This window comes from Salvelinus alpinus, chromosome 15, assembly GCF_045679555.1.
Source record: "Salvelinus alpinus chromosome 15, SLU_Salpinus.1, whole genome shotgun sequence".
Lineage (NCBI taxonomy): Eukaryota > Metazoa > Chordata > Actinopteri > Salmoniformes > Salmonidae > Salvelinus > Salvelinus alpinus.
Window position 1 is genome coordinate 1,864,978 of NC_092100.1, and position 25,978 is coordinate 1,890,955.

Genomic DNA, 25,978 nt, shown 5'->3' on the forward strand with positions numbered 1-25,978 from the left:
ATTAGTCCTCAAGTCTGTCCAGTTACATTACAGCTTGGACTGTTCCTTCATTAGTCCTCAAGTCTGTCCAGTTACATTACAGCTTGGACTGTTCCTTCATTAGAGTCCTCAAGTCTGTACAGTTACATTACAGCTTGGACTGTTCCTTCATTAGAGTCCTCCTGTCCGTCCAGTTACAGTACAGCTTGGACTGTTCCTTCATTAGAGTCCTCCTTTCTGTCCAGTTACAGTACAGCTTGGACTGTCCCTTCATTAGAGTCCTCCTGTCCGTCCTGTTACAGTACAGTACAGCTTTGACTGTTCCTTCATTAGAGTCCTCCTGTCCGTCCTGTTACATTACAGCTTGGACTGTTCCTTGATTAGAGTCCCCCTTTCTGTCCAGTTACAGTACAGCTTGGACTGTTCCTTCATTAGAGTCCTCCTGTCCGTCCAGTTACAGTACAGCTTGGACTGTTCCTTCATTAGAGTCCTCCTGTCCGTCCTGTTACAGTACAGTACAGCTTGGACTGTTCCTTCATTAGAGTCCTCCTGTCCGTCCTGTTACAGTACAGTACAGCTTGGACTGTTCCTTCATTAGAGTCCCCCTTTCTGTCCAGTTACAGTACAGCTTGGACTGTCCCTTCATTAGAGTCCTCCTTTCTGTCCAGTTTTAGTACAGCTTGGACTGTCCCTTCATTAGAGTCCTCCTTTCTGTCCAGTTACAGTACAGCTTGGACTGTTCCTTCATTAGAGTCCTCCTGTCCGTCCAGTTACAGTACAGTACAGCTTGGACTGTTCCTTCATTAGAGTCCTCCTTTCTGTCCAGTTACAGTACAGCTTGGACTGTTCCTTCATTAGAGTCCTCCTGTCCGTCCTGTTACATTACAGCTGGGACTGTCCCTTCATTATAGTCCTCCTTTCTGTCCAGTTACAGTACAGCTTGGACTGTTCCTTCATTAGTCCTCAAGTCTGTCCAGTTACAGTACAGCTGGGACTGTTCCTTCATTAGAGTCCCCCTTTCTGTCCAGTTATAGTACAGCTTGGACTGTCCCTTCATTAGAGTCCTCCTTTCTGTCCAGTTATAGTACAGCTTGGACTGTCCCTTCATTAGAGTCCTCCTTTCTGTCCAGTTTTAGTACAGCTTGGACTGTCCCTTCATTAGAGTCCTCCTTTCTGTCCAGTTACAGTACAGTACAGCTTGGACTGTTCCTTCAGTAGAGTCCTCCTTTCTGTCCAGTTACAGTACAGCTTGGACTGTTCCTTCATTAGAGTCCTCCTGTCCGTCCTGTTACATTACAGCTGGGACTGTCCCTTCATTATAGTCCTCCTTTCTGTCCAGTTACAGTACAGCTGGGACTGTCCCTTCATTATAGTCCTCCTTTCTGTCCAGTTACAGTACAGCTTGGACTGTTCCTTCATTAGTCCTCAAGTCTGTCCAGTTACAGTACAGCTGGGACTGTTCCTTCATTAGAGTCCTCCTTTCTGTCCAGTTACAGTACAGCTTGGACTGTTCCTTCATTAGAGTCCTCCTTTCTGTCCAGTTTTAGTACACTTTGGACTGTCCCTTCATTAGAGTCCTCCTTTCTGTCCAGTTATAGTACAGCTTGGACTGTCCCTTCATTAGAGTCCTCCTTTCTGTCCAGTTTTAGTACAGCTTGGACTGTCCCTTCATTAGAGTCCTCCTTTCTGTCCAGTTACAGTACAGCTTGGACTGTTCCTTCATTAGAGTCCTCCTGTCCGTCCAGTTACAGTACAGTACAGCTTGGACTGTTCCTTCATTAGAGTCCTCCTTTCTGTCCAGTTACAGTACAGTTTGGACTGTTCCTTCATTAGAGTCCTCCTGTCCGTCCTGTTACATTACAGCTGGGACTGTCCCTTCATTATAGTCCTCCTTTCTGTCCAGTTACAGTACAGCTGGGACTGTCCCTTCATTATAGTCCTCCTTTCTGTCCAGTTACAGTACAGCTTGGACTGTTCCTTCATTAGTCCTCAAGTCTGTCCAGTTACAGTACAGCTGGGACTGTTCCTTCATTAGAGTCCTCCTTTCTGTCCAGTTACAGTACAGCTTGGACTGTTCCTTCATTAGAGTCCTCCTGTCCGTCCTGTTACATTACAGCTGGGACTGTCCCTTCATTATAGTCCTCCTTTCTGTCCAGTTACAGTACAGCTGGGACTGTCCCTTCATTATAGTCCTCCTTTCTGTCCAGTTACAGTACAGCTTGGACTGTTCCTTCATTAGTCCTCAAGTCTGTCCAGTTACATTACAGCTTGGACTGTCCCTTCATTATAGTCCTCAAGTCTGTCCAGTTACAGTACAGCTTGGACTGTTCCTTCATTAGTCCTCCTGTCCGTCCTGTTACAGTACAGCTTGGACTGTTCCTTCATTAGAGTCCTCCTTTCTGTCCAGTTATAGTACAGCTTGGACTGTTCCTTCATTATAGTCCTCCTTTCTGTCCAGTTACAGTACAGTACAGCTGGGACTGTTCCTTCATTATAGTCCTCCTTTCTGTCCAGTTACAGTACAGCTGGGACTGTCCCTTCATTATAGTCCTCCTTTCTGTCCAGTTACAGTACAGCTTGGACTGTTCCTTCATTAGTCCTCAAGTCTGTCCAGTTACAGTACAGCTGGGACTGTCCCTTCATTATAGTCCTCCTTTCTGTCCAGTTACAGTACAGTACAGCTGGGACTGTCCCTTCATTATAGTCCTCCTTTCTGTCCAGTTACAGTACAGCTGGGACTGTCCCTTCATTATAGTCCTCCTTTCTGTCCAGTTACAGTACAGCTTGGACTGTTCCTTCATTAGTCCTCAAGTCTGTCCAGTTACAGTACAGCTGGGACTGTCCCTTCATTATAGTCCTCCTTTCTGTCCAGTTACAGTACAGCTTGGACTGTTCCTTCATTAGTCCTCAAGTCTGTCCAGTTACAGTACAGCTGGGACTGTCCCTTCATTAGAGTCCTCCTTTCTGTCCAGTTACAGTACAGTACAGCTTGGACTGTTCCTTCATTAGAGTCCTCCTGTCCGTCCTGTTACATTACAGCTTGGACTGTTCCTTCATTAGTCCTCAAGTCTGTCCAGTTACATTACAGCTTGGACTGTCCCTTCATTAGAGTCCTCCTTTCTGTCCAGTTACAGTACAGCTTGGACTGTTCCTTCATTAGTCCTCAAGTCTGTCCAGTTACATTACAGCTTGGACTGTTCCTTCATTAGTCCTCAAGTCTGTACAGTTACATTACAGCTTGGACTGTTCCTTCATTAGAGTCCTCCTGTCCGTCCTGTTACAGTACAGTACAGCTTGGACTGTTCCTTCATTAGAGTACTCCTTTCTGTCCAGTTTTAGTACAGCTTGGACTGTTCCTTCATTAGAGTCCTCCTTTCTGTCCAGTTACAGTACAGCTTGGACTGTCCCTTCATTAGAGTCCTCCTTTCTGTCCAGTTATAGTACAGCTAGGTCTGTTCCTTCATTAGAGTCCTCCTTTCTGTCCAGTTACAGTACAGCTTGGACTGTCCCTTCATTAGAGTCCTCCTTTCTGTCCAGTTATAGTACAGCTTGGACTGTCCCTTCATTAGAGTCCTCCTTTCTGTCCAGTTATAGTACAGCTTGGACTGTCCCTTCATTATAGTCCTCCTTTCTGTCCAGTTACAGTACAGCTGGGACTGTCCCTTCATTATAGTCCTCCTTTCTGTCCAGTTACAGTACAGCTGGGACTGTCCCTTCATTATAGTCCTCCTTTCTGTCCAGTTACAGTACAGCTGGGACTGTCCCTTCATTAGAGTCCTCCTGTCCGTCCTGTTACAGTACAGTACAGCTTGGACTGTTCCTTCATTAGTCCTCAAGTCTGTCCAGTTACATTACAGCTTGGACTGTTCCTTCATTAGAGTCCTCCTTTCTGTCCAGTTACAGTACAGCTTGGACTGTTCCTTCATTAGTCCTCAAGTCTGTCCAGTTACATTACAGCTTGGACTGTCCCTTCATTAGAGTCCTCCTTTCTGTCCAGTTACAGTACAGCTTGGACTGTCCCTTCATTAGAGTCCTCCTTTCCATCCTGTTACAGTACAGTACAGCTGGGACTGTCCCTTCATTAGAGTCCTCCTGTCCGTCCTGTTACAGTACAGCTGGGACTGTCCCTTCATTAGAGTCCTTCCAGCTGTATTGTGTTCTCTCCATCAATAGGATGCGCCCAGAGATGGTGGTGATGAACCAATCAGAGCCGACCAAAGAAAAGGAGAAGCAGGGCTTCTTCAGAGCAATAAAGAAGAAGAAGAAGAAGTCCCAAACGGTGGGTGTTGTTCTCTTCTGTAATGTTATGGTCTGCCATACCCTCTGGAGTTAACAGTCTAGTGTGTTGTCAATGTACTACTTAATATGTCATACATATGTACAGTACCAGTCAAAAGTTTGGACGCACCTTCTCATTCCAGGGTTTCTTTATTTTTACTATTTTCTATATCGTAAAATAATAGTGAAGACATCAAAACTATGAAATCACACATATGGAATCATGTCGTAACCAAAAAAGTGTTAAATAAATAAATATATTTGAGATTCTTCAATGTTGCCACCCTTTGCCTTGATGACATCTTTGCACACACTTGGCATTCTCTCAACCAGCTTCATGAGGTAGTCACCTGGAATGCATTTCAATTTACAGGTGTGGCCTGGAACTTCTTTACTTCTTAATGCGTTTGAGCCAATCAGTTGTGTTGTGACAAGGTAGGGGTGGTATACAGAAGATAGCCCTATTTGGTAAAAGACCAAGTCCATATTATGGCAAGAACAGCTCAAATAAGCAAAGAGAAACGACAGTCCATCATTACTTTAAGACATAAAGGTCAGTCAATCTGGAAAATGTCAAGATCTTTGAAAGTTTCTGCAGCGATATGCCATCCCATCTGGTTTGGGCTTAGTGGGACTATCATTTGTTTTTCAACAGGACAATGACCCAACTGTGTAAGGGCTATTTGACCAAAAAGGAGAGTGATGGAGTGCTGCATCAGATGACCTGGCCTCCATAATCACTCAACCTCAACCCAATTGAGATGGTTTGGGATGAGTTGGACCACAGAGTCATGTGGGAACTTCTTCAAGACTGTTGGAAAAGCATTCCAGGTGAAGAGAATGCCAAGAGTTTGCAAAGCTGTCATCAACGCAAAGGTTGGCTACTTTGAAGAATCTAAAATCTAAAATATATTTAGATTTATTTAACACTTTTTTGGTTACTACATGATTCCATATGTGTTATTTCATAGTTTTGATGTCTTCTCTATTATTTTACAATGAAGAAAATTGTAAAAATAAAGAAAAACCCTTGAACGAGTAGGTGTGTCCAAACTTTTGACTGGTACTGTATGTGTCTTTACGTATGTGCAGTATCTCTACATAAAGCTTAAGTTATACTATATATCTCAGTGTTTCCTTCTTTGGCCTCTGCTTCCTTCCATATCTTGTATGTTACCATGACAAAGACACCTCATACAGTATATGTTGTTGTTGCCCATCTTTCCTCCCAGACAGAAGGACTCCCGTCATGAAGAAATGCATTTCCCCCCTCTGTAACTCAAATAATAACATAAAGCACAGCTCCTCAGTGATGGTGCTACCTGTTGTCTCTTCTCCCATGGTGTATCTCCTCTCTACAGTACTAGTCTAACCCCATGGAACCACTGTCATCACCGCATGCTGACATTAACATCATGAATCAACTCTAATTCATCTCCTCTGGTCTCTAATCATTATGATCCTTATGAAACTAGAACCAACCAGATCCATCAAACGCTCAACCAGGACGTCATCAGGAGGTTAGTATGTAGACCTAGTGTACTCTTATAGTGCACTTTAATCACATAGCTAGACACATGCTACTTTGGTCATGATGTCATCATGAGAGCCCTATTTGGAGCGTTCAAACAAAATGGAACCAACACAATTCACTGTAAAGGTGATTTATAATATGGTGTTACGGTCACATGGATTGAATCCTCTCTATCAAAATGTTTCTATCCAGACCAGGACAATCTGACCAGACAGGGCCCTTCAGAAAAGGTTATTTCAGTCACTTCATGGATCTGTTGTTGGGTAGTTTACCTTTCCTGTCCTCATTCTGTGGGTCTACGGGATTCTGATTCGGTTGTCACCTGTGACTCCAGCTGTACAGGCAGGCAGCTGACAGCATGCGGAGATGTCGGGGTGAGGGAGGGAAGGGTGAGGGGGCGGCGGGATAGTCTTGCATGGTTAAGAACTGGAAATCTTGAAGGTGCACATTATCCTCTCTGCTGTACCCCAGAATATCCCCCCTGCTGTACCCCAGAATACCCCCCCTGCTGTACCCCAGAATATCCCCTCTGGTCTACCCCAGAATACCCCCCCTGCTGTACCCCAGAATATCTTCCCTGGTCTACCCCAGAATATCCCCCCTGCTGTACCCCAGAATATCCCCTCTGGTCTACCCCAGAATATCCCCCCTGCTGTACCCCAGAATATCCCCTCTGGTCTACCCCAGAATATCCCCTCTGCTGTACCTCATAAATCTCCTCTGCTGTACCCCAGAATATCCCCCCTGCTGTACCCCATATTATCCCCTCTGCTGTACCTCATAAATCTCCTCTCTGCTGTACCCCAGAATATCTCCTCTGCTGTACCCCAGAATATCCCCTCTGCTGTACCCCAGAATATCCCCTCTGGTCTACCCCAGAATATCCCCTCTGCTGTACCTCATAAATCTCCTCTCTGCTGTACCCCAGAATATCCTCCCTGCTGTACCCCAGAATATCCCTCCTGCTGTACCCCAGAATATCCTCCCTGCTGTACCCCAGAATATCCCTCCTGCTGTACCCCAGAATATCCTCCCTGCTGTACCCCAGAATATCCCCCCTGCTGTACCCCAGAATATCCTCCCTGCTGTACCCCAGAATATCCCCCCGCTGTACCCCAGAATATCCTCCCTGCTGTACCCCAGAATATCCTCCCTGCTGTACCCCAGAATATCCTCCCTGCTGTACCCCAGAATATCCTCCCTGCTGTACCCCAGAATATCCTCCTTGCTGTACCCCAGAATATCCTTCCTGCTGTACCCCAGAATATCCTCCCTGCTGTACCCCAGAATATCGCTCCTGCTGTACCCCAGAATATCCTCCCTGCTGTACCCCAGAATATCCCCTCTGCTCTACCCCAGATTATCCTCCCTATTGTATGCCAAATATCCCCCCTGCTGTACCCCAGAATATCCCCCCGCTGTACCCAAGTCCAACCCACACCTTATAGCATAATGGTAACTATTTAGGGGCTATTACAGTCCAACCCACACCTTGTAGCATAATGGTAACTATTTAGGGACTATTACAGTCCAACCCACACCTTGTAGCATAATGGTAACTATTTAGGGACTATTACAGTCCAACCCACACCTTGTAGCATAATGGTAACTATTTAGGGACTATTACAGTCCAACCCACACCTTGTAGCATAATGGTAACTATTTAGGGACTATTACAGTCCAACCCACACCTTGTAGCATAATGGTAACTATTTAGGGACTATTACAGTCCAACCCACACCTTGTAGCATAATGGTAACTATTTAGGGACTATTACAGTCCAACCCACACCTTGTAGCATAATGGTAACTATTTAGGGACTATTACAGTCCAACCTACACCTTGTAGCATAATGGTAACTATTTAGGGACTATTACAGTCCAACCCACACCTTGTGGCATAATGGTAACTATTTAGGGACTATTACAGTCCAACCCACACCTTGTGGCATAATGGTAACTATTTAGGGACTATTACAGTCCAACCCACACCTTGTAGCATAATGGTAACTATTTAGGGACTATTACAGTCCAACCCACACCTTGTAGCATAATGGTAACTATTTAGGGACTATTACAGTCCAACCCACACCTTGTAGCATAATGGTAACTATTTAGGGCCTATTACAGTCCAACCCACACCTTGTAGCATAATGGTAACTATTTAGGGCCTATTACAGTCCAACCCACACCTTGTAGCATAATGGTAACTATTTAGGGACTATTAGTCCAACCCACACCTTGTAGCATAATGGTAACTATTTAGGGCCTATTACAGTCCAACCCACACCTTGTAGCATAATGGTAACTATTTAGGGACTATTACAGTCCAACCCACACCTTGTAGCATAATGGTAACTATTTAGGGACTATTACAGTCCAACCCACACCTTGTAGCATAATGGTAACTATTTAGGGACTATTACAGTCCAACCCACACCTTGTAGCATAATGGTAACTATTTAGGGACTATTACAGTCCAACCCACACCTTGTAGCATAATGGTAACTATTTAGGGACTATTACAGTCCAACCCACACCTTGTAGCATAATGGTAACTATTTAGGGACTATTACAGTCCAACCCACACCTTGTAGCATAATGGTAACTGTTTAGGGACTATTACAGTCCAACCCACACCTTGTAGCATAATGGTAACTGTTTAGGGACTATTACAGTCCAACCCACACCTTGTAGCATAATGGTAACTGTTTAGGGACTATTACAGTCCAACCTACACCTTGTAGCATAATGGTAACTATTGAGGGACTATTACAGTCCAACCCACACCTTGTAGCATAATGGTAACTATTTAGGGACTATTACAGTCCAACCCACACCTTGTAGCATAATGGTAACTATTTAGGGACTATTACAGTCCAACCCACACCTTGTAGCATAATGGTAACTATTTAGGGACTATTACAGTCCAACCCACACCTTATAGCATAATGGTAACTATTTAGGGACTATTACAGTCCAACCCACACCTTGTAGCATAATGGTAACTATTTAGGGGCTATTACAGTCCAACCCACACCTTGTAGCATAATGGTAACTATTTAGGGGCTATTACAGTCCAACCCACACCTTGTAGCATAATGGTAACTATTTAGGGACTATTACAGTCCAACCCACACCTTGTAGCATAATGGTAACTATTTAGGGACTATTACAGTCCAACCCACACCTTGTAGCATAATGGTAACTATTTAGGGACTATTACAGTCCAACCCACACCTTGTAGCATAATGGTAACTATTTAGGGACTATTACAGTCCAACCCACACCTTGTAGCATAATGGTAACTATTTAGGGACTATTACAGTCCAACCCACACCTTGTAGCATAATGGTAACTATTTAGGGACTATTACAGTCCAACCCACACCTTGTAGCATAATGGTAACTATTTAGGGACTATTACAGTCCAACCCACACCTTGTAGCATATTGGTAACTATTTAGGGACTATTACAGTCCAACCCACACCTTGTAGCATAATGGTAACTATTTAGGGCCTATTACAGTCCAACCCACACCTTGTAGCATAATGGTAACTATTTAGGGCCTATTACAGTCCAACCCACACCTTGTAGCATAATGGTAACTATTTAGGGCCTATTACAGTCCAACCCACACCTTGTAGCATAATGGTAACTATTTAGGGCCTATTACAGTCCAACCCACACCTTGTAGCATAATGGTAACTATTTAGGGCCTATTACAGTCCAACCCACACCTTGTAGCATAATGGTAACTATTTAGGGCCTATTACAGTCCAACCCACACCTTGTAGCATAATGGTAACTATTTAGGGCCTATTACAGTCCAACCCACACCTTGTAGCATAATGGTAACTATTTAGGGACTATTACAGTCCAACCCACACCTTATAGCATAATGGTAACTATTTAGGGACTATTACAGTCCAACCCACACCTTGTAGCATAATGGTAACTATTTAGAGCCTATTACAGTCCAACCCACACCTTGTAGCATAATGGTAACTATTTAGGGACTATTACAGTCCAACCCACACCTTGTAGCATAATGGTAACTATTTAGGGACTATTACAGTCCAACCTACACCTTGTAGCATAATGGTAACTATTTAGGGACTATTACAGTCCAACCTACACCTTGTAGCATAATGGTAACTATTTAGGGACTATTACAGTCCAACCCACACCTTGTAGCATAATGGTAACTATTTAGGGACTATTACAGTCCAACCCACACCTTGTAGCATAATGGTAACTATTTAGGTACTATTACAGTCCAACCCACACCTTGTAGCATAATGGTAACTGTTTAGGGACTATTACAGTCCAACCCACACCTTGTAGCATAATGGTAACTGTTTAGGGACTATTACAGTCCAACCCACACCTTGTAGCATAATGGTAACTATTTAGGGACTATTACAGTCCAACCCACACCTTGTAGCATAATGGTAACTATTTAGGTACTATTACAGTCCAACCCACACCTTGTAGCATAATGGTAACTGTTTAGGGACTATTACAGTCCAACCCACACCTTGTAGCATAATGGTAACTGTTTAGGGACTATTACAGTCCAACCCACACCTTGTAGCATAATGGTAACTGTTTAGGGACTATTACAGTCCAACCTACACCTTGTAGCATAATGGTAACTATTTAGGGACTATTACAGTCCAACCCACACCTTGTAGCATAATGGTAACTATTTAGGGACTATTACAGTCCAACCTACACCTTGTAGCATAATGGTAACTATTTAGGGACTATTACAGTCCAACCCACACCTTGTAGCATAATGGTAACTATTTAGGGCCTATTACAGTCCAACCCACACCTTGTAGCATAATGGTAACTATTTAGGGACTATTACAGTCCAACCCACACCTTGTAGCATAATGGTAACTATTTAGGGACTATTACAGTCCAACCCACACCTTATAGCATAATGGTAACTATTTAGGGACTATTACAGTCCAACCCACACCTTGTAGCATAATGGTAACTATTTAGGGGCTATTACAGTCCAACCCACACCTTGTAGCATAATGGTAACTATTTAGGGGCTATTACAGTCCAACCCACACCTTGTAGCATAATGGTAACTATTTAGGGACTATTACAGTCCAACCCACACCTTGTAGCATAATGGTAACTATTTAGGGACTATTACAGTCCAACCCACACCTTGTAGCATAATGGTAACTATTTAGGGACTATTACAGTCCAACCCACACCTTGTAGCATAATGGTAACTATTTAGGGACTATTACAGTCCAACCCACACCTTGTAGCATAATGGTAACTATTTAGGGGCTATTACAGTCCAACCCACACCTTGTAGCATAATGGTAACTATTTAGGGACTATTACAGTCCAACCCACACCTTGTAGCATATTGGTAACTATTTAGGGACTATTACAGTCCAACCCACACCTTGTAGCATAATGGTAACTATTTAGGGCCTATTACAGTCCAACCCACACCTTGTAGCATAATGGTAACTATTTAGGGCCTATTACAGTCCAACCCACACCTTGTAGCATAATGGTAACTATTTAGGGCCTATTACAGTCCAACCCACATCTTGTAGCATAATGGTAACTATTTAGGGCCTATTACAGTCCAACCCACACCTTGTAGCATAATGGTAACTATTTAGGGCCTATTACAGTCCAACCCACACCTTGTAGCATAATGGTAACTATTTAGGGCCTATTACAGTCCAACCCACACCTTGTAGCATAATGGTAACTATTTAGGGCCTATTACAGTCCAACCCACACCTTGTAGCATAATGGTAACTATTTAGGGACTATTACAGTCCAACCCACACCTTATAGCATAATGGTAACTATTTAGGGACTATTACAGTCCAACCCACACCTTGTAGCATAATGGTAACTATTTAGAGCCTATTACAGTCCAACCCACACCTTGTAGCATAATGGTAACTATTTAGGGACTATTACAGTCCAACCCACACCTTGTAGCATAATGGTAACTATTTAGGGACTATTACAGTCCAACCTACACCTTGTAGCATAATGGTAACTATTTAGGGACTATTACAGTCCAACCTACACCTTGTAGCATAATGGTAACTATTTAGGGACTATTACAGTCCAACCCACACCTTGTAGCATAATGGTAACTATTTAGGGACTATTACAGTCCAACCCACACCTTGTAGCATAATGGTAACTATTTAGGTACTATTACAGTCCAACCCACACCTTGTAGCATAATGGTAACTATTTAGGGACTATTACAGTCCAACCCACACCTTGTAGCATAATGGTAACTATTTAGGGACTATTACAGTCCAACCCACACCTTGTAGCATAATGGTAACTATTTAGGGACTATTACAGTCCAACCTACACCTTGTAGCATAATGGTAACTATTTAGGGACTATTACAGTCCAACCTACACCTTGTAGCATAATGGTAACTATTTAGGGACTATTACAGTCCAACCCACACCTTGTAGCATAATGGTAACTATTTAGGGACTATTACAGTCCAACCCACACCTTGTAGCATAATGGTAACTATTTAGGTACTATTACAGTCCAACCCACACCTTGTAGCATAATGGTAACTATTTAGGGACTATTACAGTCCAACCCACACCTTGTAGCATAATGGTAACTATTTAGGGACTATTACAGTCCAACCCACACCTTGTATCATAATGGTAACTATTTAAGGACTATTACAGTCCAACCTACACCTTGTATCATAATGGTAACTATTTAGGGACTATTACAGTCCAACCCACACCTTGTAGCATAATGGTAACTATTTAGGGACTATTACAGTCCAACCCACACCTTGTATCATAATGGTAACTATTTAAGGACTATTACAGTCCAACCTACACCTTGTATCATAATGGTAACTATTTAGGGACTATTACAGTCCAACCCACACCTTGTAGCATAATGGTAACTATTTAGGGGCTATTACAGTCCAACCCACACCTTGTAGCATAATGGTAACTATTTAGGGACTATTACAGTCCAACCCACACCTTGTAGCATATTGGTAACTATTTAGGGACTATTACAGTCCAACCCACACCTTGTAGCATAATGGTAACTATTTAGGGCCTATTACAGTCCAACCCACACCTTGTAGCATAATGGTAACTATTTAGGGCCTATTACAGTCCAACCCACACCTTGTAGCATAATGGTAACTATTTAGGGCCTATTACAGTCCAACCCACACCTTGTAGCATAATGGTAACTATTTAGGGCCTATTACAGTCCAACCCACACCTTGTAGCATAATGGTAACTATTTAGGGCCTATTACAGTCCAACCCACACCTTGTAGCATAATGGTAACTATTTAGGGCCTATTACAGTCCAACCCACATCTTGTAGCATAATGGTAACTATTTAGGGCCTATTACAGTCCAACCCACACCTTGTAGCATAATGGTAACTATTTAGGGACTATTACAGTCCAACCCACACCTTATAGCATAATGGTAACTATTTAGGGACTATTACAGTCCAACCCACACCTTGTAGCATAATGGTAACTATTTAGAGCCTATTACAGTCCAACCCACACCTTGTAGCATAATGGTAACTATTTAGGGACTATTACAGTCCAACCTACACCTTGTAGCATAATGGTAACTATTTAGGGACTATTACAGTCCAACCCACACCTTGTAGCATAATGGTAACTATTTAGGGACTATTACAGTCCAACCCACACCTTGTAGCATAATGGTAACTATTTAGGTACTATTACAGTCCAACCCACACCTTGTAGCATAATGGTAACTATTTAGGGACTATTACAGTCCAACCCACACCTTGTAGCATAATGGTAACTATTTAGGGACTATTACAGTCCAACCCACACCTTGTAGCATAATGGTAACTATTTAGGGACTATTACAGTCCAACCTACACCTTGTAGCATAATGGTAACTATTTAGGGACTATTACAGTCCAACCTACACCTTGTAGCATAATGGTAACTATTTAGGGACTATTACAGTCCAACCCACACCTTGTAGCATAATGGTAACTATTTAGGGACTATTACAGTCCAACCCACACCTTGTAGCATAATGGTAACTATTTAGGTACTATTACAGTCCAACCCACACCTTGTAGCATAATGGTAACTATTTAGGGACTATTACAGTCCAACCCACACCTTGTAGCATAATGGTAACTATTTAGGGACTATTACAGTCCAACCCACACCTTGTATCATAATGGTAACTATTTAAGGACTATTACAGTCCAACCTACACCTTGTATCATAATGGTAACTATTTAGGGACTATTACAGTCCAACCCACACCTTGTAGCATAATGGTAACTATTTAGGGACTATTACAGTCCAACCCACACCTTGTATCATAATGGTAACTATTTAAGGACTATTACAGTCCAACCTACACCTTGTATCATAATGGTAACTATTTAGGGACTATTACAGTCCAACCCACACCTTGTAGCATAATGGTAACTATTTAGGGACTATTACAGTCCAACCCACACCTTGTAGCATAATGGTAACTATTTAGGGACTATTACAGTCCAACCCACACCTTGTAGCATAATGGTAACTATTTAGGGACTATTACAGTCCAACCCACACCTTGTAGCATAATGGTAACTATGTAGGGACTATTACAGTCCAACCCACACCTTGTAGCATAATGGTAACTATTTAGGGACTATTACAGTCCAACCCACACCTTGTAGCATAATGGTAACTATTTAGGGCCTATTACAGTCCAACCCACACCTTGTAGCATAATGGTAACTATTTAGGGCCTATTACAGTCCAACCCACACCTTGTAGCATAATGGTAACTATTTAGGGGCTATTACAGTCCAACCCACACCTTGTAGCATAATGGTAACTATTTAGGGACTATTACAGTCCAACCCACACCTTGTAGCATAATGGTAACTATTTAGGGACTATTACAGTCCAACCCACACCTTGTAGCATAATGGTAACTATTTAGGGACTATTACAGTCCAACCCACACCTTGTAGCATAATGGTAACTATTTAGGGACTATTACAGTCCAACCCACACCTTGTAGCATAATGGTAACTATTTAGGGACTATTACAGTCCAACCCACACCTTGTAGCATAATGGTAACTATTTAGGTACTATTACAGTCCAACCCACACCTTGTAGCATAATGGTAACTATTTAGGGACTATTACAGTCCAACCCACACCTTGTAGCATAATGGTAACTATTTAGGGACTATTACAGTCCAACCCACACCTTGTAGCATAATGGTAACTATTTAGGGACTATTACAGTCCAACCCACACCTTGTAGCATAATGGTAACTATTTAGGGACTATTACAGTCCAACCCACACCTTGTAGCATAATGGTAACTGTTTAGGGACTATTACAGTCCAACCCACACCTTGTAGCATAATGGTAACTATTTAGGGACTATTACAGTCCAACCTACACCTTGTAGCATAATGGTAACTATTTAGGGACTATTACAGTCCAACCCACACCTTGTAGCATAATGGTAACTATTTAGGGACTATTACAGTCCAACCTACACCTTGTAGCATAATGGTAACTATTTAGGGACTATTACAGTCCAACCCACACCTTGTAGCATAATGGTAACTATTTAGGGCCTATTACAGTCCAACCCACACCTTGTAGCATAATGGTAACTATTTAGGGCCTATTACAGTCCAACCCACACCTTGTAGCATAATGGTAACTATTTAGGGCCTATTACAGTCCAACCCACACCTTGTAGCATAATGGTAACTATTTAGGGCCTATTACAGTCCAACCCACACCTTGTAGCATAATGGTAACTATTTAGGGCCTATTACAGTCCAACCCACACCTTGTAGCATAATGGTAACTATTTAGGGACTATTACAGTCCAACCCACACCTTATAGCATAATGGTAACTATTTAGGGACTATTACAGTCCAACCCACACCTTGTAGCATAATGGTAACTATTTAGAGCCTATTACAGTCCAACCCACACCTTGTAGCATAATGGTAACTATTTAGGGACTATTACAGTCCAACCTACACCTTGTAGCATAATGGTAACTATTTAGGGACTATTACAGTCCAACCCACACCTTGTAGCATAATGGTAACTATTTAGGGACTATTACAGTCCAACCCACACCTTGTAGCATAATGGTAACTATTTAGGTACTATTACAGTCCAACCCACACCTTGTAGCATAATGGTAACTATTTAGGGACTATTACAGTCCAACCCACACCTTGTAGCATAATGGTAACTATTTAGGGACTATTACAGTCCAACCCACACCTTGTAGCATAATGGTAACTATTTAGGGACTATTACAGTCCAACCTACACCTTGTAGCATAATGGTAACTATTTAGGGACTATTACAGTCCAACCTACACCTTGTAGCATAATGGTAACTATTTAGGGACTATTACAGTCCAACCCACACCTTGTAGCATAATGGTAACTATTTAGGGACTATTACAGTCCAACCCACACCTTGTAGCATAATGGTAACTATTTAGGTACTATTACAGTCCAACCCACACCTTGTAGCATAATGGTAACTATTTAGGGACTATTACAGTCCAACCCACACCTTGTAGCATAATGGTAACTATTTAGGGACTATTACAGTCCAACCCACACCTTGTATCATAATGGTAACTATTTAAGGACTATTACAGTCCAACCTACACCTTGTATCATAATGGTAACTATTTAGGGACTATTACAGTCCAACCCACACCTTGTAGCATAATGGTAACTATTTAGGGACTATTACAGTCCAACCCACACCTTGTATCATAATGGTAACTATTTAAGGACTATTACAGTCCAACCTACACCTTGTATCATAATGGTAACTATTTAGGGACTATTACAGTCCAACCCACACCTTGTAGCATAATGGTAACTATTTAGGGACTATTACAGTCCAACCCACACCTTGTAGCATAATGGTAACTATTTAGGGACTATTACAGTCCAACCCACACCTTGTAGCATAATGGTAACTATTTAGGGACTATTACAGTCCAACCCACACCTTGTAGCATAATGGTAACTATGTAGGGACTATTACAGTCCAACCCACACCTTGTAGCATAATGGTAACTATTTAGGGACTATTACAGTCCAACCCACACCTTGTAGCATAATGGTAACTATTTAGGGCCTATTACAGTCCAACCCACACCTTGTAGCATAATGGTAACTATTTAGGGCCTATTACAGTCCAACCCACACCTTGTAGCATAATGGTAACTATTTAGGGGCTATTACAGTCCAACCCACACCTTGTAGCATAATGGTAACTATTTAGGGACTATTACAGTCCAACCCACACCTTGTAGCATAATGGTAACTATTTAGGGACTATTACAGTCCAACCCACACCTTGTAGCATAATGGTAACTATTTAGGGACTATTACAGTCCAACCCACACCTTGTAGCATAATGGTAACTATTTAGGGACTATTACAGTCCAACCCACACCTTGTAGCATAATGGTAACTATTTAGGGACTATTACAGTCCAACCCACACCTTGTAGCATAATGGTAACTATTTAGGGACTATTACAGTCCAACCCACACCTTGTAGCATAATGGTAACTATTTAGGGACTATTACAGTCCAACCCACACCTTGTAGCATAATGGTAACTGTTTAGGGACTATTACAGTCCAACCCACACCTTGTAGCATAATGGTAACTATTTAGGGACTATTACAGTCCAACCTACACCTTGTAGCATAATGGTAACTATTTAGGGACTATTACAGTCCAACCCACACCTTGTAGCATAATGGTAACTATTTAGGGACTATTACAGTCCAACCTACACCTTGTAGCATAATGGTAACTATTTAGGGACTATTACAGTCCAACCCACACCTTGTAGCATAATGGTAACTATTTAGGGCCTATTACAGTCCAACCCACACCTTGTAGCATAATGGTAACTATTTAGGGCCTATTACAGTCCAACCCACACCTTGTAGCATAATGGTAACTATTTAGGGACTATTACAGTCCAACCCACACCTTGTAGCATAGTGGTAACTATTTAGGGACTATTACAGTCCAACCCACACCTTGTAGCATAATGGTAACTATTTAAGGACTATTACAGTCCAACCTACACCTTGTAGCATAATGGTAACTATTTAGGGACTATTACAGTCCAACCCACACCTTGTAGCATAATGGTAACTATTTAGGGACTATTACAGTCCAACCCACACCTTGTAGCATAATGGTAACTATTTAGGGACTATTACAGTCCAATCCACACCTTGTAGCATAATGGTAACTATTTACGGACTATTACAGTCCAACCCACACCTTGTAGCATAATGGTAACTATTTAGGGACTATTACAGTCCAACCCACACCTTGTAGCATAATGGTAACTATTTAGGGACTATTACAGTCCAACCCACACCTTGTAGCATAATGGTAACTATTTAGGGACTATTACAGTCCAACCTACACCTTGTAGCATAATGGTAACTATTTAGGGACTATTACAGTCCAACCCACACCTTGTAGCATAATGGTAACTATTTAGGGACTATTACAGTCCAACCCACACCTTGTAGCATAATGGTAACTATTTAGGGACTATTACAGTCCAACCTACACCTTGTAGCATAATGGTAACTATTTAGGGACTATTACAGTCCAACCCACACCTTGTAGCATAATGGTAACTATTTAGGTACTATTACAGTCCAACCCACACCTTGTAGCATAATGGTAACTATTTAGGGACTATTACAGTCCAACCCACACCTTGTAGCATAATGGTAACTATTTAGGGACTATTACAGTCCAACCCACACCTTGTAGCATAATGGTAACTATTTAGGGACTATTACAGTCCAACCCACACCTTGTAGCATAATGGTAACTATTTAGGGACTATTACAGTCCAACCCACACCTTGTAGCATAATGGTAACTATTTAGGGACTATTACAGTCCAACCCACACCTTGTAGCATAATGGTAACTATTTAGGTACTATTACAGTCCAACCCACACCTTGTAGCATAATGGTAACTATTTAGGGACTATTACAGTCCAACCCACACCTTGTAGCATAATGGTAACTATTTAGGGACTATTACAGTCCAACCCACACCTTGTAGCATAATGGTAACTATTTAGGGACTATTACAGTCCAACCCACACCTTGTAGCATAATGGTAACTATTTAGGGACTATTACAGTCCAACCCACACCTTGTAGCATAATGGTAACTGTTTAGGGACTATTACAGTCCAACCCACACCTTGTAGCATAATGGTAACTATTTAGGGACTATTACAGTCCAACCTACACCTTGTAGCATAATGGTAACTATTTAGGGACTATTACAGTCCAACCCACACCTTGTAGCATAATGGTAACTATTTAGGGACTATTACAGTCCAACCTACACCTTGTAGCATAATGGTAACTATTTAGGGACTATTACAGTCCAACCCACACCTTGTAGCATAATGGTAACTATTTAGGGCCTATTACAGTCCAACCCACACCTTGTAGCATAATGGTAACTATTTAGGGCCTATTACAGTCCAACCCACACCTTGTAGCATAATGGTAACTATTTAGGGCCTATTACAGTCCAACCCACACCTTGTAGCATAATGGTAACTATTTAGGGCCTATTACAGTCCAACCCACACCTTGTAGCATAATGGTAACTATTTAGGGCCTATTACAGTCCAACCCACACCTTGTAGCATAATGGTAACTATTTAGGGACTATTACAGTCCAACCCACACCTTATAGCATAATGGTAACTATTTAGGGACTATTACAGTCCAACCCACACCTTGTAGCATAATGGTAACTATTTAGAGCCTATTACAGTCCAACCCACACCTTGTAGCATAATGGTAACTATTTAGGGACTATTACAGTCCAACCTACACCTTGTAGCATAATGGTAACTATTTAGGGACTATTACAGTCCAACCCACACCTTGTAGCATAATGGTAACTATTTAGGGACTATTACAGTCCAACCCACACCTTGTAGCATAATGGTAACTATTTAGGTACTATTACAGTCCAACCCACACCTTGTAGCATAATGGTAACTATTTAGGGACTATTACAGTCCAACCCACACCTTGTAGCATAATGGTAACTATTTAGGGACTATTACAGTCCAACCCACACCTTGTAGCATAATGGTAACTATTTAGGGACTATTACAGTCCAACCTACACCTTGTAGCATAATGGTAACTATTTAGGGACTATTACAGTCCAACCTACACCTTGTAGCATAATGGTAACTATTTAGGGACTATTACAGTCCAACCCACACCTTGTAGCATAATGGTAACTATTTAGGGACTATTACAGTCCAACCCACACCTTGTAGCATAATGGTAACTATTTAGGTACTATTACAGTCCAACCCACACCTTGTAGCATAATGGTAACTATTTAGGGACTATTACAGTCCAACCCACACCTTGTAGCATAATGGTAACTATTTAGGGACTATTACAGTCCAACCCACACCTTGTATCATAATGGTAACTATTTAAGGACTATTACAGTCCAACCTACACCTTGTATCATAATGGTAACTATTTAGGGACTATTACAGTCCAACCCACACCTTGTAGCATAATGGTAACTATTTAGGGACTATTACAGTCCAACCCACACCTTGTATCATAATGGTAACTATTTAAGGACTATTACAGTCCAACCTACACCTTGTATCATAATGGTAACTATTTAGGGACTATTACAGTCCAACCCACACCTTGTAGCATAATGGTAACTATTTAGGGACTATTACAGTCCAACCCACACCTTGTAGCATAATGGTAACTATTTAGGGACTATTACAGTCCAACCCACACCTTGTAGCATAATGGTAACTATTTAGGGACTATTACAGTCCAACCCACACCTTGTAGCATAATGGTAACTATGTAGGGACTATTACAGTCCAACCCACACCTTGTAGCATAATGGTAACTATTTAGGGACTATTACAGTCCAACCCACACCTTGTAGCATAATGGTAACTATTTAGGGCCTATTACAGTCCAACCCACACCTTGTAGCATAATGGTAACTATTTAGGGCCTATTACAGTCCAACCCACACCTTGTAGCATAATGGTAACTATTTAGGGGCTATTACAGTCCAACCCACACCTTGTAGCATAATGGTAACTATTTAGGGACTATTACAGTCCAACCCACACCTTGTAGCATAATGGTAACTATTTAGGGACTATTACAGTCCAACCCACACCTTGTAGCATAATGGTAACTATTTAGGGACTATTACAGTCCAACCCACACCTTGTAGCATAATGGTAACTATTTAGGGACTATTACAGTCCAACCCACACCTTGTAGCATAATGGTAACTATTTAGGGACTATTACAGTCCAACCCACACCTTGTAGCATAATGGTAACTATTTAGGGACTATTACAGTCCAACCCACACCTTGTAGCATAATGGTAACTATTTAGGGACTATTACAGTCCAACCCACACCTTGTAGCATAATGGTAACTGTTTAGGGACTATTACAGTCCAACCCACACCTTGTAGCATAATGGTAACTATTTAGGGACTATTACAGTCCAACCTACACCTTGTAGCATAATGGTAACTATTTAGGGACTATTACAGTCCAACCCACACCTTGTAGCATAATGGTAACTATTTAGGGACTATTACAGTCCAACCTACACCTTGTAGCATAATGGTAACTATTTAGGGACTATTACAGTCCAACCCACACCTTGTAGCATAATGGTAACTATTTAGGGCCTATTACAGTCCAACCCACACCTTGTAGCATAATGGTAACTATTTAGGGCCTATTACAGTCCAACCCACACCTTGTAGCATAATGGTAACTATTTAGGGACTATTACAGTCCAACCCACACCTTGTAGCATAGTGGTAACTATTTAGGGACTATTACAGTCCAACCCACACCTTGTAGCATAATGGTAACTATTTAAGGACTATTACAGTCCAACCTACACCTTGTAGCATAATGGTAACTATTTAGGGACTATTACAGTCCAACCCACACCTTGTAGCATAATGGTAACTATTTAGGGACTATTACAGTCCAACCCACACCTTGTAGCATAATGGTAACTATTTAGGGCCTATTACAGTCCAACCCACACCTTGTAGCATAATGGTAACTATTTAGGGCCTATTACAGTCCAACCCACACCTTGTAGCATAATGGTAACTATTTAGGGACTATTACAGTCCAACCCACACCTTGTAGCATAGTGGTAACTATTTAGGGACTATTACAGTCCAACCCACACCTTGTAGCATAATGGTAACTATTTAGGGACTATTACAGTCCAACCCACACCTTGTAGCATAATGGTAACTATTTAGGGACTATTACAGTCCAACCCACACCTTGTAGCATAATGGTAACTGTTTAGGGACTATTACAGTCCAACCCACACCTTGTAGCATAATGGTAACTATTTAGGGACTATTACAGTCCAACCTACACCTTGTAGCATAATGGTAACTATTTAGGGACTATTACAGTCCAACCCACACCTTGTAGCATAATGGTAACTATTTAGGGACTATTACAGTCCAACCTACACCTTGTAGCATAATGGTAACTATTTAGGGACTATTACAGTCCAACCCACACCTTGTAGCATAATGGTAACTATTTAGGGACTATTACAGTCCAACCCACACCTTGTAGCATAATGGTAACTATTTAGGGACTATTACAGTCCAACCCACACCTTGTAGCATAATGGTAACTGTTTAGGGACTATTACAGTCCAACCCACACCTTGTAGCATAATGGTAACTATTTAGGGACTATTACAGTCCAACCTACACCTTGTAGCATAATGGTAACTATTTAGGGACTATTACAGTCCAACCCACACCTTGTAGCATAATGGTAACTATTTAGGGACTATTACAGTCCAACCTACACCTTGTAGCATAATGGTAACTATTTAGGGACTATTACAGTCCAACCCACACCTTGTAGCATAATGGTAACTATTTAGGGCCTATTACAGTCCAACCCACACCTTGTAGCATAATGGTAACTATTTAGGGCCTATTACAGTCCAACCCACACCTTGTAGCATAATGGTAACTATTTAGGGCCTATTACAGTCCAACCCACACCTTGTAGCATAATGGTAACTATTTAGGGCCTATTACAGTCCAACCCACACCTTGTAGCATAATGGTAACTATTTAGGGCCTATTACAGTCCAACCCACACCTTGTAGCATAATGGTAACTATTTAGGGACTATTACAGTCCAACCCACACCTTATAGCATAATGGTAACTATTTAGGGACTATTACAGTCCAACCCACACCTTGTAGCATAATGGTAACTATTTAGAGCCTATTACAGTCCAACCCACACCTTGTAGCATAATGGTAACTATTTAGGGACTATTACAGTCCAACCTACACCTTGTAGCATAATGGTAACTATTTAGGGACTATTACAGTCCAACCCACACCTTGTAGCATAATGGTAACTATTTAGGGACTATTACAGTCCAACCCACACCTTGTAGCATAATGGTAACTATTTAGGTACTATTACAGTCCAACCCACACCTTGTAGCATAATGGTAACTATTTAGGGACTATTACAGTCCAACCCACACCTTGTAGCATAATGGTAACTATTTAGGGACTATTACAGTCCAACCCACACCTTGTAGCATAATGGTAACTATTTAGGGACTATTACAGTCCAACCTACACCTTGTAGCATAATGGTAACTATTTAGGGACTATTACAGTCCAACCTACACCTTGTAGCATAATGGTAACTATTTAGGGACTATTACAGTCCAACCCACACCTTGTAGCATAATGGTAACTATTTAGGGACTATTACAGTCCAACCCACACCTTGTAGCATAATGGTAACTATTTAGGGACTATTACAGTCCAACCTACACCTTGTAGCATAATGGTAACTATTTAGGGACTATTACAGTCCAACCCACACCTTGTAGCATAATGGTAACTATTTAGGGCCTATTACAGTCCAACCCACACCTTGTAGCATAATGGTAACTATTTAGGGCCTATTACAGTCCAACCCACACCTTGTAGCATAATGGTAACTATTTAGGGACTATTACAGTCCAACCCACACCTTGTAGCATAGTGGTAACTATTTAGGGACTATTACAGTCCAACCCACACCTTGTAGCATAATGGTAACTATTTAAGGACTATTACAGTCCAACCTACACCTTGTAGCATAATGGTAACTATTTAGGGACTATTACAGTCCAACCCACACCTTGTAGCATAATGGTAACTATTTAGGGACTATTACAGTCCAACCCACACCTTGTAGCATAATGGTAACTATTTAGGGACTATTACAGTCCAATCCACACCTTGTAGCATAATGGTAACTATTTACGGACTATTACAGTCCAACCCACACCTTGTAGCATAATGGTAACTATTTAGGGACTATTACAGTCCAACCCACTCCTTGTAGCATAATGGTAACTATTTAGGGACTATTACAGTCCAACCCACACCTTGTAGCATAATGGTAACTATTTAGGGACTATTACAGTCCAACCTACACCTTGTAGCATAATGGTAACTATTTAGGGACTATTACAGTCCAACCCACACCTTGTAGCATAATGGTAACTATTTAGGGACTATTACAGTCCAACCCACACCTTGTAGCATAATGGTAACTATTTAGGGACTATTACAGTCCAACCTACACCTTGTAGCATAATGGTAACTATTTAGGGACTATTACAGTCCAACCCACACCTTGTAGCATAATGGTAACTATTTAGGTACTATTACAGTCCAACCCACACCTTGTAGCATAATGGTAACTATTTAGGGACTATTACAGTCCAACCCACACCTTGTAGCATAATGGTAACTATTTAGGGACTATTACAGTCCAACCCACACCTTGTAGCATAATGGTAACTATTTAGGGACTATTACAGTCCAACCTACACCTTGTAGCATAATGGTAACTATTTAGGGACTATTACAGTCCAACCTACACCTTGTAGCATAATGGTAACTATTTAGGGACTATTACAGTCCAACCCACACCTTGTAGCATAATGGTAACTATTTAGGGGCTATTACAGTCCAACCCACACCTTGTAGCATAATGGTAACTATTTAGGGACTATTACAGTCCAACCCACACCTTGTCGCATAATGGTAACTATTTAGGGACTATTACAGTCCAACCCACACCTTGTAGCATAATGGTAACTATTTAGGGACTATTACAGTCCAACCCACACCTTGTAGCATAATGGTAACTATTTAGGGACTATTACAGTCCAACCCACACCTTGTAGCATAATGGTAACTATTTAGGGACTATTACAGTCCAACCCACACCTTGTAGCATAATGGTAACTATTTAGGGACTATTACAGTCCAACCCACACCTTGTAGCATAATGGTAACTATTTAGGGACTATTACAGTCCAACCCACACCTTGTAGCATAATGGTAACTGTTTAGGGACTATTACAGTCCAACCCACACCTTGTAGCATAATGGTAACTATTTAGGGACTATTACAGTCCAACCTACACCTTGTAGCATAATGGTAACTATTTAGGATCTATTACAGTCCAACCCACACCTTGTAGCATAATGGTAACTATTTAGGGACTATTACAGTCCAACCCACACCTTGTAGCATAATGGTAACTATTTAGGGCCTATTACAGTCCAACCCACACCTTGTAGCATAATGGTAACTATTTAGGGCCTATTACAGTCCAACCCACACCTTGTAGCATAATGGTAACTATTTAGGGGCTATTACAGTCCAACCCACACCTTGTAGCATAATGGTAACTATTTAGGGACTATTACAGTCCAACCCACACCTTGTAGCATAATGGTAACTATTTAGGGACTATTACAGTCCAACCCACACCTTGTAGCATAATGGTAACTATTTAGGGACTATTACAGTCCAACCCACACCTTGTAGCATAATGGTAACTATTTAGGGACTATTACAGTCCAACCCACACCTTGTAGCATAATGGTAACTATTTAGGGACTATTACAGTCCAACCCAC

At 41.5% G+C, this 25,978-nt stretch overlaps 1 protein-coding gene across 2 annotated transcripts in view; it reads left to right on the forward strand.

Annotated features, from left to right (window-relative positions):
* Nucleotides 1-25,978, forward strand: part of LOC139539374 (cyclin-dependent kinase-like 5) — a 166,772-nt gene that overhangs the window by 117,246 nt on the left and 23,548 nt on the right. Inside the window, exons 15-16 of one of the 2 annotated variants that reach the window (XM_071342247.1) lie at nt 4,153-4,258; nt 5,733-5,777. In XM_071342247.1, coding sequence (XP_071198348.1) covers nt 4,153-4,258; nt 5,733-5,777 — 151 coding nt within the window. The remainder of the gene's footprint in view (nt 1-4,152; nt 4,259-5,732; nt 5,778-25,978) is intronic. The other variant, XM_071342248.1, reaches the window with a different exon arrangement.